Below are 13,609 nucleotides of genomic sequence, written 5' to 3' on the forward strand. Positions count from 1 at the left end.
TCTGAAAGTGTTCATTGCCATTGCGTATATTTACACACCCCTCGTGCATATGGCATGACTTGTGCAAGCCTGTTGTAACAGATGCAAGAATAAATATTAACCATACAGTCATAGATGTATTAGCGATAATACAGAGCTGCTTCCTTCGCTTGCCAAAGGATGTAGCAAAGCTCCAATAAAGTTTCAGGGAAGGGTGATTTAGGCCCATCTATGTCTCCTACAAAAACTTGCTGTCCCTTGTGAGGAAAAATACTTCTTTCTTCCATGACTGTTTTAAATGATTTGATGGTGCTTTGGTTTGTTTGCTTGTTCATCTGTTTTAAATTTTTGAGTAGTATCTAGAAAACTTTCTCCTCTATGTGATTTTGATAAAAATGCCTGTTCATCTGCAGTTCTGCTGTAAGACTGATAGATTCAACATTTCTCACTGTAATCTGAAATAAGGTCTCGTACTAGTTATAGCGGTGTCTTGCGGCTCAGAATGACACACATCCACGGCAAAAGGTTTTAAGTCCTTTCATTATTCCTACTAAAGTCCATAAAAATATCAGTAGGAGAAGGAATAGCTTCAAACATGAGAAAAATAATTATGACCATGGTGTGTCAGAGCTCCTGGGCATCAGTTAAGGAATAACTTGAGGGCATAGGGGCAATTGCTACTTTACTTGTCTTGACTGAAAGCAGCTATAGCTTCTGAGTAAAAATCTTTTTATATAACTGGGTTTAAGAAAGTAAGGACCATAGTAGATACAGATGGGCTCCTAGCTGCTTCTGACATATTAAAACTGACTGCCTTGTCCTAATTCTCAGAGATTAACCTTGGTAATGACTGTCTGTCAGTGTGGTTTTATATAGCTGACATCAGAGGCCTGCCGGTGCCCAAGGCTTTAAAATAGTAATTCTGTTTTGTAAGGCTATAGCTGTCAGATCAAGTACATTGGGGATTTCCATCTACATTTGAAAATTGTATTTTCTGTATTTTTTATTGAGGCTTCTTAAGTGAACCCTGAAAGACAGTAAAAGGATGGCTTGTGGGCCAAGCAACCTCATTTCCATTTGGTAAAGAGAACATTTCCCAGGCAGTTAAATTACGAATGAACATCTGAATTCATGTCTCCTTTTATTCTTTGACTCCCTCAGGTTTAATGCCTTACTGAGTAAAGGCAGCTGAATCAGGCTACTGGCTTTTATAGTTACTGGAAATAGCTGCCAAGAGAGAATTAGTTTGGGTTTTTTTTTCTGCAGTATGATTACATTTGTTCAGATCTAAAGAAGCATTTTCTTTTTGAGATAAAACATCAGACAAACTTTCACATGTTCTTCTCATGTTCTGTTTTTATTTGTCTTTTTCTGAAGAAATGTTCCCTAGGTTTGTCACATGTACTGAAATTCTTATGTGAAACCATGTATGCAAAATGCAATAAGTTAAGGCTACAGGATACACCAACTTTTATGCTAATGGAGGTCCCAGAGTTGTTAACTATATGTACTTGTGCTGACAAATAATAATGACAGAAATATTAGTAGCCATTATTCTCAATACTACTCTATCAATAGCAAACAAAAAAAAAGTAGACACAGACTTTGCATGCAAAATTGTCACTCCCTTTCCATCCCTCTTCAGATAGGCTCTTTGACATATCATCTGAAAATATCATCTGAAAATAAACTTATCAACTGAGTCATAGTAGTGGAATTACGGCTCACATGAAGTTAATGACAGATTTGCCTTTGACTTTCAAGAAAGCAGGATTCCCTTAATATTTATATTCATATTTATTTATAAGTGTGCACAGGCCTGGTTTATGGAGTATTTTCAAACTTCTGTTACTGCAGTGGGAAAAATTCCTGTCACATGCAGAGAAGCAGAGCCAGTCTAGTGCAATATGTTTGAAAATGCCAATGCAGCATCAGTTCTTCTGCAAATGACTGCTCATCCATAATTTCAGGATTTAGCATGGTTCCTATAGCATTACCATAGGGTCTGAAATGACTGTTTTACTAAGCAGAGGAAGTATTTACCTGAGCACTTATAAACAGCTGTAAATTATAGCTTTTCCCTTCTATTTTAGAAAGGAAACAATGACACAAAAAAAAAAAGCGCCAAGATTTGCCATGTGGCAGATGGATGTACTGTGAGGACACCAGTGTGTGTGGTTTGGCTGACTCGCTTACATCTGGGAACTAGGGAGAACTCCAGGCTTCCTACTCTACTGGATATTCCGCTAGTCCAGTTATTTCCTTAGGGCCTGAGGGAGTTTATGAGCTAGAAGCTGCACTAGGAAACACTAGAAATGTGTTAGCTGGTAATACCTCTGCTATTAAAAGACTAATAATCTCTGTGCAGAAGATGGAAAAGCCCTATAAATCATCTTGACTTTCCTGAGGGTTTCACCTGAGACTCCTGCTCCGCTTGTCCAGATATACAGACCATGATCCTGACATTTTAACAGCCCAGCAGCTGTGTTGCTTGTTTTTATTTACTACCTCCACAGTGTCGCAGATGTATGTGATACTTCAAAAACCATATGAAAACTAGGACTGAAATTCTCTGTATGCCCTGCAGAAATTGATGAGAACTTCAACCCCAGTGTTAGTGAATGAGGCCAAAATCAGCCAGCGTCCCTGCCCAGCGACATGTGAATGAGACAACTGAGGGGACTGTGCAGGGCCCAGGGGAACGAAAGGCAGCGTACGCTGATTGATGGTCTCTTTGGAGAATGTGACATGCATCTGGGACCTAAAAAGATTAATTCAAATACAAATATGTTTCTAAGGAAGCCTGCAGATAGCAGGTTTGGATTTCTGTTGGGAGTGAAGGGAAACTGTAGAGCAGGTACCCTCCTGCCCCTCTCCATCAGCATCTCCAATGTAGCATAAGCCCCATGACATGGGGAGAGGAAAAAAACATATCCCTGCCCCAGCTTAGCCTGTTCAGGGCTCCATCTTCCTGGCTAGCCTCATCCTCTGGAGGAAATGAGCTGGACTCAAAGGTGAGGAAAGCTCTTTCCTTCCCACTGGCCTCCCTCCCGTCCTGGAGAGAAAATGCCACCGACGCACGGCTTGCTCTGGGGCAGCAATGCCATCGGGCCCACAGCCGCCGGGAGGAGAGGCACAGAGCTTGCACGGCAGCTTGGAGGATACGCCGAGCGAATAAATAATCCTTAGCTAGCTGGAAAGAGACCAGGCTACTGGGTAAATAAGGCTGGGGGGGATCAAAACTGTCTGAGGACTGTAGGCTGCTGATCAGGAGCTTTTTAGCCTCTGCCATAGGAGCTACGAGCCAGCAATGAACTCCAGGGCTGGGGAAGGCGATGAGCTGGAGAAGCGACATCTCTCTTGCTCTGTGCTTGTCCCGGCTTGGCGACTGGCCCCCCTGGCTGCTCCTCACTGTTTCCCCACTGCTGCAGCAGCTGCCACCACCCTCCTCGGGGAGAGACGCAGGGAGGAAGGCAGCTCTCGCAGGCAGGGAAATGCATCCGCAAGAGGGGCCAGTAGGGAACTCCTGCGGTGGGATGCCTCCTGTGTTGGCCTCAATGGGAGGCTCACACTTCTGGCAGGGGTGCTCTCAGCCTTGCTCTCCCACCCCTCCATCAGGTCCTGCTCCCAGCATTGCACTGTCTGGGTGTATTGAGCTGCTCCATGCAAGTCAGTGTGACATGGCAGGAGCTCTGCCCAGCGCCGGCAATGTCTTCTCCCTGAAGTAGGAAACAGGAGTCCTCACAGGCAAGAAGGTATGATCTCACTGCAAAATGTAAGAGGAAAAAAATTCACTGGTTTCTTTAAAACAAAACAAAAAACTCAAAAAGCCATCAAAACCAGTAGGGTATAAAAATACTGTAGTAGTCCAAATACAGTTCTTCTAGTCATGAATACCATGGAAAGTACAGCAAGAGCAGTTGCTACAAAAAAACCCCCACACCCCTGTCAGCTTCTCATTTAGTGTGCTGCATATCTAGTTTCATTCTCATTAATTTAAGCCAACACAGCTCAATAAACCCAGTGAAGTCTTAAATGAGAAAGAACCAGCTTAAGCCAAGTTGGACTTGGCATAGCAGAGCACAGCTAGAGAGGCAGAAAAGACTGGGAACATGAGTGTATCAGAACAAAGCCTGAATGTCAAGTTTATAACAATTTACTAGGCTCTGGCTTCGTACTGCCATGATCATAAGTAAAGCAAGGCCTGTAACCTGCTGCATCTGCCATCACTGACAATGAAAGCAGCTTCCCCTTGGAAACAGTGAATAGGTGACTGGGGTTAAGAATGGTTGGAATAAATAAATGAGCAGTACCTTCAAACTGATGACTTAAAATAACAAAATTGATCCAAGAGTATCTTTATTGAGAGCTTCAGTTGGGTCAGTGGCTGTAAGCAACCATTTCCACTTCTTTTCTTTCATTATCTTGATCATACCTGGTCTATTCAAAATCATTTTGATTTCACATGATGCATACGGGGCAATCAGAGTAACTGACAGCATAAATAAGAGTGTGGGGAGACTGTGGCAACTTTTATTAGCACAGGCTTGTTTTTTAGGTGCTTCTCTCTCCTGAGGGCAGAATTCAGCTTACCTGTAATAGGCACAGCTATTACAGCTATTACAGCACCTAAAAAGCTAGAGACTGGTCATGGCAATATAACTCAGATGCCTAAGCTGCTTATTGGTATTCCCTATACAATCAGTGAGGAGAAGGAGGTTCCTCCAAAGAGCAATTTGGGATGCTCTAAGGAGGTGTCAGCCCCTTCTGAATCACAAGCAGGGAGCCCACGTGCCTCCATACGGCAGTTCCCAGCATCCACAAAATGAGCTGCTTAAAGCCACCTGGTAGGAAACACTGAGTGTTGGGGTGCAGCTAAACTCAGGGCTGAGTGCTGGGTGCCTCTGTCCTGGATGAGATTCGACCGTGGCACAAGTTATTTATTTTGATAATAATATAAAGATTCAAGTGTTTGCACTATGGCTAAAGCCAGGCCCTTTGAGGGACTTCACTGCAGGCTTAAGGGCACCTACACAGAACCACATTTTGCTGCAGCCAGGGAGGCATCCCTTAGCTATGGGATGCTTCTCATCATGTGCTGGAATTCATATTTAGATGCCATGGCAACTCTGTGATCAAATGGAGGCATTTTAGCACCTTAAATGCCTCCAGAGTCAGGCAATGATGGATAGTGAACTGTCTGAATATCTGTCTTGTACTTCAGTGTAACCCAGTTCTACCTGATGCTTCATCAGGGAAGGTAGTTTAAAAGCACCTGGTAACAGAGCTGTAAGCAGCAGATATCTCACAGGCCAGCTGAGAATTCTAGAGATTATGTCCCATATACCTTGCATCCTCTTTTCTCTTTGTATGCTCTCTTAGCCTCTGAAAAGTAGACGCAGTGTTTTGTTGCATTCCCAAATAATGCAACGTCAGGCTCAGAAATACTGTCTTTCTTCTGGCATTCTGACTACAGCCAGTAATGGTATCCATGGAGGTCTACAGGAAAAGACCAAATGTTATTTTTTCCCCCAGGATCTCCTTCCAGCAGTTCATGGCTTAGGATCTCCTAAAATGTAATGAGAAGTTAATTGAAAGCTCAGTGGCCATGGAAGAAAAATAAAGGACTCCTGTAATTGCTCCAATCAAAACCTTGAAGAGTATTTTGCTTTTCATACTACTTTACCTTTCCAGACAGTCATGAATTTATATTATTAATAAACAGTACAACTCTGTATTATTCTCAGTTGAAATTAAAGTTTCCAGGATTTCTACTCTAAGATGCCTTTTCCTGCCTTGTCCAGTTTTCCTTTTAAAAATTCCTTTCTGCTTTTCTGAAGATTTTAGAGATATGTGAGCAATGGTGCACAGCAGCTATTAGTGCAAAAACAAGCTATGGTGTTTATTCTCTTTTTGTTTGTTTCCAGATCCATTTTAGCTTGGCCATCCTTTGGGTTAGTCACAGAGTAAGAATGGCAATAATGAGAAGATCCCGGTCTTGCTAAGGTTAATTTGAACTTAGCTATTTAGATCAATATGGACATCACTTTTAAGGCTGTGAATTTTTTTAGACTGAGAGACATGTCCACAATGGTGGTCAAAGATGTGACAGTAGTTCCTGCTGACCCACATGAGCTGTGCTGATACTGGGAGATGTGTCACAGCAGACAGAGTTTGATGCAGCATGTAAATGTACCAGAGGGGGTGGGTAATAGCCAGGCAGCTGGCTCCTGCTGAGCTTCATGTGGGTCTGGTAAGCTCAGATTTATCTGCGATGGTCACTTTTTCACTACAGTTCAGACACTTTGCAGATGCATATGTCATCATCACAGGCAAAAATAGTCTTCTAGTCAAGTCTTCCCCTGACTATTGAAAATACTCAGAAAAATGAAAATATTCATGGCATCTCCCCAGCCTGGTAGAAGTTGCAGATGCTTGTGCAGTGTGATGTGTTCATCAGCTGTTGCTCTTTGTTTCTCATTTTGTTTGGGAGGTTTCCCACAGGAGCCAGAGATTTCATCCAATGTAGGGTGAATGTTCTACTTGCCACCATCTCCACCTCACTTTACCATCTTGCTCTTCCAGATGCACTGCACTGGGCAGATGGCAAAATAACAGAACTGAACTCTGTATTTATCTGCAGTCATTTTGATGTATTTCTCTTCCAGATATGTGCATAGCTACGGCAATTTCCCTCCTTATGATTCTGATCTGTGCAATGGCTACATATGGAGCATATAAGGTAATTCATTATAGTCAGTAAAGGTATGCATCAAGTGACTTATAAAACTCTGTAGAAACAAAATTAAGAAAACTACTTCCTAACAATTTCTTTAGTTGTTGTTTAGTTGAAAACAGCAAAAAAAAATAGAGATAGAACTGATTGTTTAAATCTGTGATATCTCGCGGCCCCATTCTGAAGGCAGGAAGACTGCCCAGTTACGTTTACTGTCTACAGTTTCAAATATGAGTAAGCTCCAGGCAAGTTCTGATTTCAGAGATCTGAATCTTGTTCCTATAAAAGTTAAGGGAATTTTTTCCCATTCACCTCTCAAACCTGGGGTTTGTACCAATATTAATCCCATTAATTTAAAAAAAAAAAGAGAGAGACTGATGTCCAAGAAAGTGAGGGTGGTGTTAAGTGGTTTCTACATGTCACAGTTAAATGAATCATGGGACTTACACCATCCATATTATAGCAGTTTAGCAGCCAAGTTGGCTTGGCCAACTCTTTTGGCTGAATGTCATGTTTCTTTTAGCTCATTTAAAGAGTTATTTTCTGTTTTGGTTTCATGAAGTGTAACACTGCATTCTGTCAAATATTCTTTAGATTTTAGTGCAGAAAGAAATATCTCCTTCATTTTTAGCTTGTGGCTGATGAGTTTTTATTTTATTTCCTTTTTAGCAACATGCAGCTTGGATCATTCCTTTCTTCTGTTACCAGATCTTTGACTTTGCTCTCAACACATTGGTTGCCATCAGCGTACTTGTCTATCCCAGCACAGTTCAGGACTACCTCCGCCAGCTGGTAAATCAATTGATGTTCAAAAATCTTTTGGGGCTTTAGGGAAAACTGAAACAATGCATAGTTTGTCCTTTATTTCCAGCCAATGGTTTACTGTTGACTTCCTATGCAGTCCTTGAAAAGTCCTCTCAGATGGAGCTTGCTTGTCTGTATTCAACCTCCTTGTGAGGTTGCATTATTAACTTGTTACAATATTTGTGCAGAGCTTTGGAGTTTGGCAGTGTTGTGAAAGCTCTAAGCACCATTTCATTTAGAATGAGAACTGTATTTCAAGACACAGATCAGTAAGTGATTGCTTTTGGATTCAGAGTTATTGTGTTGATATACAGAGTTGATCAGTTAGTGGCTTAGTTTTGGTACTATTTCAAGGATGTTTTGTTGCTCCTTTGAATTAATTTGGTGACTTTAGCACAGATTTCATTAGGCAGGAGTTTGATTCAAGATAGGTTTGGTTTTGCTAGAAAATATTATCAAATTCTTTCTTAGGAACAATTACAGGCTCCCTTCTTGCCATGATCTACTTTGGCCAAACAACCATAGTCATGATCGTGTGAGCTTACATGATGTGATTGCAACCACCTACAGTGAAGACAAAAATTTATTGACCTCCTTCTCATCACAGGACCTTGGCCTGTGCGTTCAGATGGAGTTACAGAGCTCTGGGAGCAGCTAATGCTGCAACTGTCTCTGAAAATCTGCCCTGAGAACTTGAATTCAGATTAGCTTGGCTATGAACTTTGTTATGGGGATAGAAAACTAGGGAAGTATAAATAGCAGGTAATGAGAAACAGTAGGCAGATAAGCAGTCACTCACAGATCTGTGGGAAGTGGCAATGTGTCAAGCCAGCGGGAGCTGAGTGTATCAGGGCCTGTGTTATCCTTTGCCTTATTTAACACCCTCCTGTGTTCACAGAGGATGTTTCATTGGAAGAGAAGCAGAGGAATAATTCAAAAGATACCCAGAGATACGAGTGGAAAACAGCAAATTAAGGTCATAGCTTGGTGAGTGCTTTAAGTGCACTGCCACCAGAAGGAGCCCACCTGTCTGTCCTTTGCCTGCGGTCCCTCATTTCTAACTCAGTGCCAGCCCCTCACTTGGGGCAGCACAAACGTCTGTATGCTTGCACGATGAACTGGGGCTCTGGAGCTAACTCTCCCCCCTTCCCAGAGGGTTAGTTGTAACCAGGTTTAACTCTGTCTTGGTCACTGTGCAAGAATGTAAGGGGGAAAGCAGCAGCCTGGGGACAGGAACAGGCTGAGAGTTGCACACAGAAAAGTTACTGCTATTCTGCAGAAAACCCATTGTCTGGTGCCACAGCTGGGATTTGCACAAAGGAGGAGAAAGAAGAGATGATTCTCTCAAAAAGTTTTTTGAAATATCATTGTCATTCCTGTAGTTTACAACCCTTCCACAGCAGAAATATAAGGAGCACACCTTGCAAGATATTTCAAACTGTGTAGAAGAATGCTTTTTGAGCCATGTTGCTACTTCGACCTACATTTCTAAAGGTAACTCAATGTTTTACTGATAACTCCAAGAAGGACATGTTTTTCCCTCCCATCCAGTGTAGCCACCGTCTGCTGTCCGCATCCGTCCATGGAAGCTTTTTCTGTGGTATGCTGAGGCACAGAGCTGGGTCCTACTGTTTGACTTGCAGAAAGGTGGATATTTCCTAATCTCCTTTTAAGAATTTGCCATGCTGTTGAGATGCTTTATTTCTGGCTAGTTGAAATTAATGAAACCTTCTTTAGAAGTTACAAGAAGTAAAAAATAATTGACAAATCTAAACACCTCAGAGAAAAATCTATAGCTGGAAAGGACAAAAGGTTACTAGTTAGCATAAGGATATTAGAAGTAAAAAAGGAAAAAAAACCCTAATCCAAGGAGAGGCCATTACTGGGCAGAGGCAATGAAATTATTGATTCAGAAAAGGAAAAAGTGCTCACTAGCTATTTCTGTTCTGCATTTGGAAATAAGCAATATAGCATGTTTATATTGCATGGGGTATTGAAGTACTTTCCATTCACTGACAGTCAAGGAACATTTTAGACAGTTTTTACTCTGAATACTTAATTTTTAAATGAGCAGGTCAAGATAATTTGCACTTTTGAGCATTAAAATGCCTGGTTGCACAGATCTGTGTCTTACTGATGTAAATCTCTTTCTGGATTGGTAATGAAATTCCACAAGACTGCCTGAGTGCTGAACTGTCAGTGCTCAAAAGAACAAGGGGAAATTCCAGGGTGATTATAGGCTGATTAGCCTGACATCACTACCAAGCAGAGTAACAGAAGTGCTGAGATGAGATTCAATTGATAAAGGATTAGAACAGAGGAATATGATTAATGACTGTCAGCACAGTTTTATGGAAAATCAGTCCTGCAGGCAAACTCATTTTCTCTCACTGACAAGATTACTAGGTTAGTCAATAAAGATGGGCACTGGCATAATGGACTTTTGTAAGATGTTTGACTTTGCAGCATGTTATTCAGAGCAACAATAAAGCACTAGATCAATAAAGGATATATAAATGTATTAGAACAGGTTAGCTGGTAGACTGCAAAGGGTAATGGTCAAGTCAAGCATCTTCCAATGGGTCTTTCTCATGGGTGGAGGAAGGTCTCCGGGAATTGACCCTTGGTTTCATGTTCTTTCTTATTTCCGTTAGTAATCTTGGTACACATGAGGCTGTTCACAAAGGCTCACTTCAGCCTCAGGAGAGCTTTGCTAGGCTCACTGTCTAGATGAATCAAGTCCTCCAGAAGGAGGTTCAGCCAGGAACCTAATCTAGCTATTCTGCATCACTCTCAGAAAGATTTTATCCCTGCATTGCCCAGAGTAAGTACTTGTGACTCTTCCCAGCAAAATCAGTTCTAATAAAATCTGTAGCTGACACAGAGACTGATGGAGAAGTAAATAACGCTAAGGACAGAGCCATTACTCGGAGTGAACTAGACAGACTGGGACCTGAGTCCATTCAGCAGTGTGTTACACTGCTAACATAAAGAAATGCTTTTGAGAATGAGGAATACAGATGATCTTATTGTATGGCAACTGTACCTGGGATGCAGTGACTCTGGAGGCAATCTAAGGAGTAACTAAACAGGAGCGTCCAATTCTTTTTTTGCTATTTGCAAAAACTGTTCATGGGATTTGTGGACATGAAAAAATAGGAGCAATAATAGGATACTTTCCTTTTGTGTTGGTGTCATTGGTTGCATCTGTCTATTTCTGGTGTCTGGGCATTAAGAACAATGTTGAAAAGTTAGAGAATATGCAAAAAAGTTCCTCTGAAAACTCTGTGAAAATTAGATACAATGTTGTATGATGAGAGACAATCAACTTTTCTTGCTTAGCTTGTCAAGAAAGGAGACTGAGAGTTGATGTCGTTACAGTTTTCGTGTGCAGAATAACTAGGTATTGAAAGGCTCTTTAAATTAGAGGAGAAACATAATGAGAATGAGTAGTTAAAAACTAATCCAGGTCAAGTTCAGTTAGAAACAAGAACCTGTTTTTATTTCACTGGACACAGTGGAAATTAGTGATTGGCAAAAACTACAAAGAGCTGTGGTGAATTTTGTAGTTAATTTCAGCTGATGTACAATAGTCTTGATTATCTTATATAACTTTCTTTGAAGCTGTTTACCCCTCTTCTGTCTTAGCTGTGGCCTCAAGCCCAAGTAGTTCAGCAGGAATCTGTGTTCGGACACTTCTTCATAAGGTCCACATCAGTCAGCAGAAGGACATCACATTTGGTCCAGAGCAAACACACTCTGTTTGAGAGGGCAGGAGCAAAAGGTACAGGTGAAGATCACATCTGCTGGCATCAGATATTCAGATACAGAACAAGACAAAACTGAAAACAAGCCTTTCTGGTTAATAACAATGCCAGCAATGCAGTGCTAGAACCCAAATACTGTTGAAGAAGCTTTGTACCGCAGATTTGTTTCCCTCTTTTAATAATGTTTGTGCTAGATATGTTTGTAGTCTTAAGCACTATGCTTAGAACAAGACTGTAATTAATACCCTTGTTCCCAGGGGTGAGATCTTAGTCATGCAAATTGGGCAGGATGACTCTCAATGACTTATAAATAAGCCCTAGAGACATCTTGCACACATGCCCTTTGCAGAGGCCTGCCAAGGTAGGCAGAAAGAACAGGACTGGGTTGTGTTTCTTCCTGGCATTCTTACAGTGTTTTTTCATCTAAAATTGCTGTGAATTTGGGGAGTGATATTTTAGGGGACACAGCTCCATCAAGGAAATGAAAAATCCCAGTCATTTTGCAAATCCATTATTGAATAGCTGGAAGAATGTATGCATTTGGTAATGGAGTATTTTTGGCTGTCATGAAGGAACTTTAGTAAAACTTCAGTCCATATTTTCTTACAATGCCAATGGTCACTCTAAGGTCAAAACCCCATGTTTTTAACCTTTTCTACTCCCCCATGCTAGTATCTGGAATTATTATTTTATCTGTCCACTTTGGTGCACAGGTTTAGGTCTATTGGTGGTGAGTTGGGAGCTTCTGTAGAATGCTCCATGTACTTTCAGCAGGGCGATAAATAAAGTACCTATCAATAGTGTAAGCTGAGCTCTAGCTAAAAATGGTGCAATTCTGAAATACAGAACATTATGTCTGCAGGCTATTTTGTAATGTCAGCCTATGCTGGCTGCTGCTTTCAGAGCGGCAAGTGTCTTTGGAAACTTTTTGTTACCTTCTAATATCTAGTTGCGCACAGGTGTGTCACAATACCCATAAATTTCAAGAACATCTCAACATGAAGAGTCACGTAAAGTAAGTAGCTGTTACAAATCCAGCATTTGAAATGTTGTACGGCAATGACATGTCATAAAACTTTGTAAAGTTATGACTGTCACTATAAGGGCAAAAACTCTTCCCTTACAGTAAATACTGCATGTATAAAACAAAAATTACTTTGTTTCTTGGAGCAGTAGGGTCTAAAGTAGTTTGACCTAAAGCACAATTCTTTATCCCGACTAAATCTTTCACATATGTGCTTTCTAAAACCTTAGAATTAAGCACTTAATCTTCTATCATCTGATACAGTATACATAAAGAATTAAACCAGAGGTGCAGAACAGGCTAGTCTGCAGCTGACATATGCAAACTTGTTTTTTATTAAAGTACTGAACTATTGCAGTTCATTTAAAGAAAATTTCAAAGTATGTTAGATAGCTTTACTATGAAACTAACTGGAGTACTACTGTCTAACAGTTAAGGTTGTATCAGTCTTGCTTTTAAATTCTAGGGGAAACTTCTATAGAATGTAAAAGAGAATAAACTTAAATAAATTATTCCTATGAACTATATCTTAAATAGGGAATATCCTTTCTGACATTTTTTAATATCATTTTATAATTTCAAAGTAGGAGTACGATTAAATTCATAGCTTGGCTTAAAAAATTCTACAGAAACATTGTTTTCTTTAGGTTCTATAAGATTTTAATGCTCAGAGGATTATAACTGTTGAATGAGAATCCATGCCATGTTTTAAAGTGCATTTTTGTGTTCCAAGCAGAAGGAAAATATGAAAGGTTATGCAAACAGATTGAGAGAATGCAATGGGGCTAGAGGCTTGGGTTTTTTGTTTTTGTTGTGGATTTGTACAATATAAAAGAAATATCCTTTCCATGTAAGTTTTAGATTCTTTTTAAGTGAATACCAGAACTTTGCTATGTGTGAGCAGTAATTTTTTTAAGTTGAAAGTTCACCAGGTTAATTATTATGTCTGTAGCACTCTCAGTGTTCATGACAATATGACGAATGACACTTTAATGATGATTTTAGCATGCTGGTCCCACACCATTACAACTACTTCTTTGTTCATGTATAAAATTGCATAATGTCCTGCTGCAAAATCACTTGTGTATGTCTAATGACGGGCTTGATTTTCCCCACCCAGCTGGATTTCTGTCTCAGCTTCATGAAATCTTGCCCAACAATTAACATGGAGCTTGCCCATGGAGTTGCAGCACCGGTGCCCTCGCTGCGTGCTCATGCTGAGCCCTGTGCCCGGGCCTTTCCCCCAGCAGGATTTCACCTCCTGATTTCACCATGGGGGACAAACCTCCAGCACGGCAG

At 40.7% G+C, this 13,609-nt stretch overlaps 1 protein-coding gene across 2 annotated transcripts in view; it reads left to right on the forward strand.

Annotated features, from left to right (window-relative positions):
• Positions 1–13,609, forward strand: part of LAPTM4B (lysosomal protein transmembrane 4 beta) — a 61,691-nt gene that overhangs the window by 17,338 nt on the left and 30,744 nt on the right. For both annotated transcript variants that reach the window (XM_013941903.2, XM_013941904.2), the window contains exons 3-4: positions 6,648–6,721; positions 7,385–7,507. In XM_013941903.2, coding sequence (XP_013797357.1) covers positions 6,648–6,721; positions 7,385–7,507 — 197 coding nt within the window. The remainder of the gene's footprint in view (positions 1–6,647; positions 6,722–7,384; positions 7,508–13,609) is intronic.

Source organism: Apteryx mantelli, chromosome 2 (assembly GCF_036417845.1).
Source record: "Apteryx mantelli isolate bAptMan1 chromosome 2, bAptMan1.hap1, whole genome shotgun sequence".
In the NCBI taxonomy this organism is placed as follows: domain Eukaryota; kingdom Metazoa; phylum Chordata; class Aves; order Apterygiformes; family Apterygidae; genus Apteryx; species Apteryx mantelli.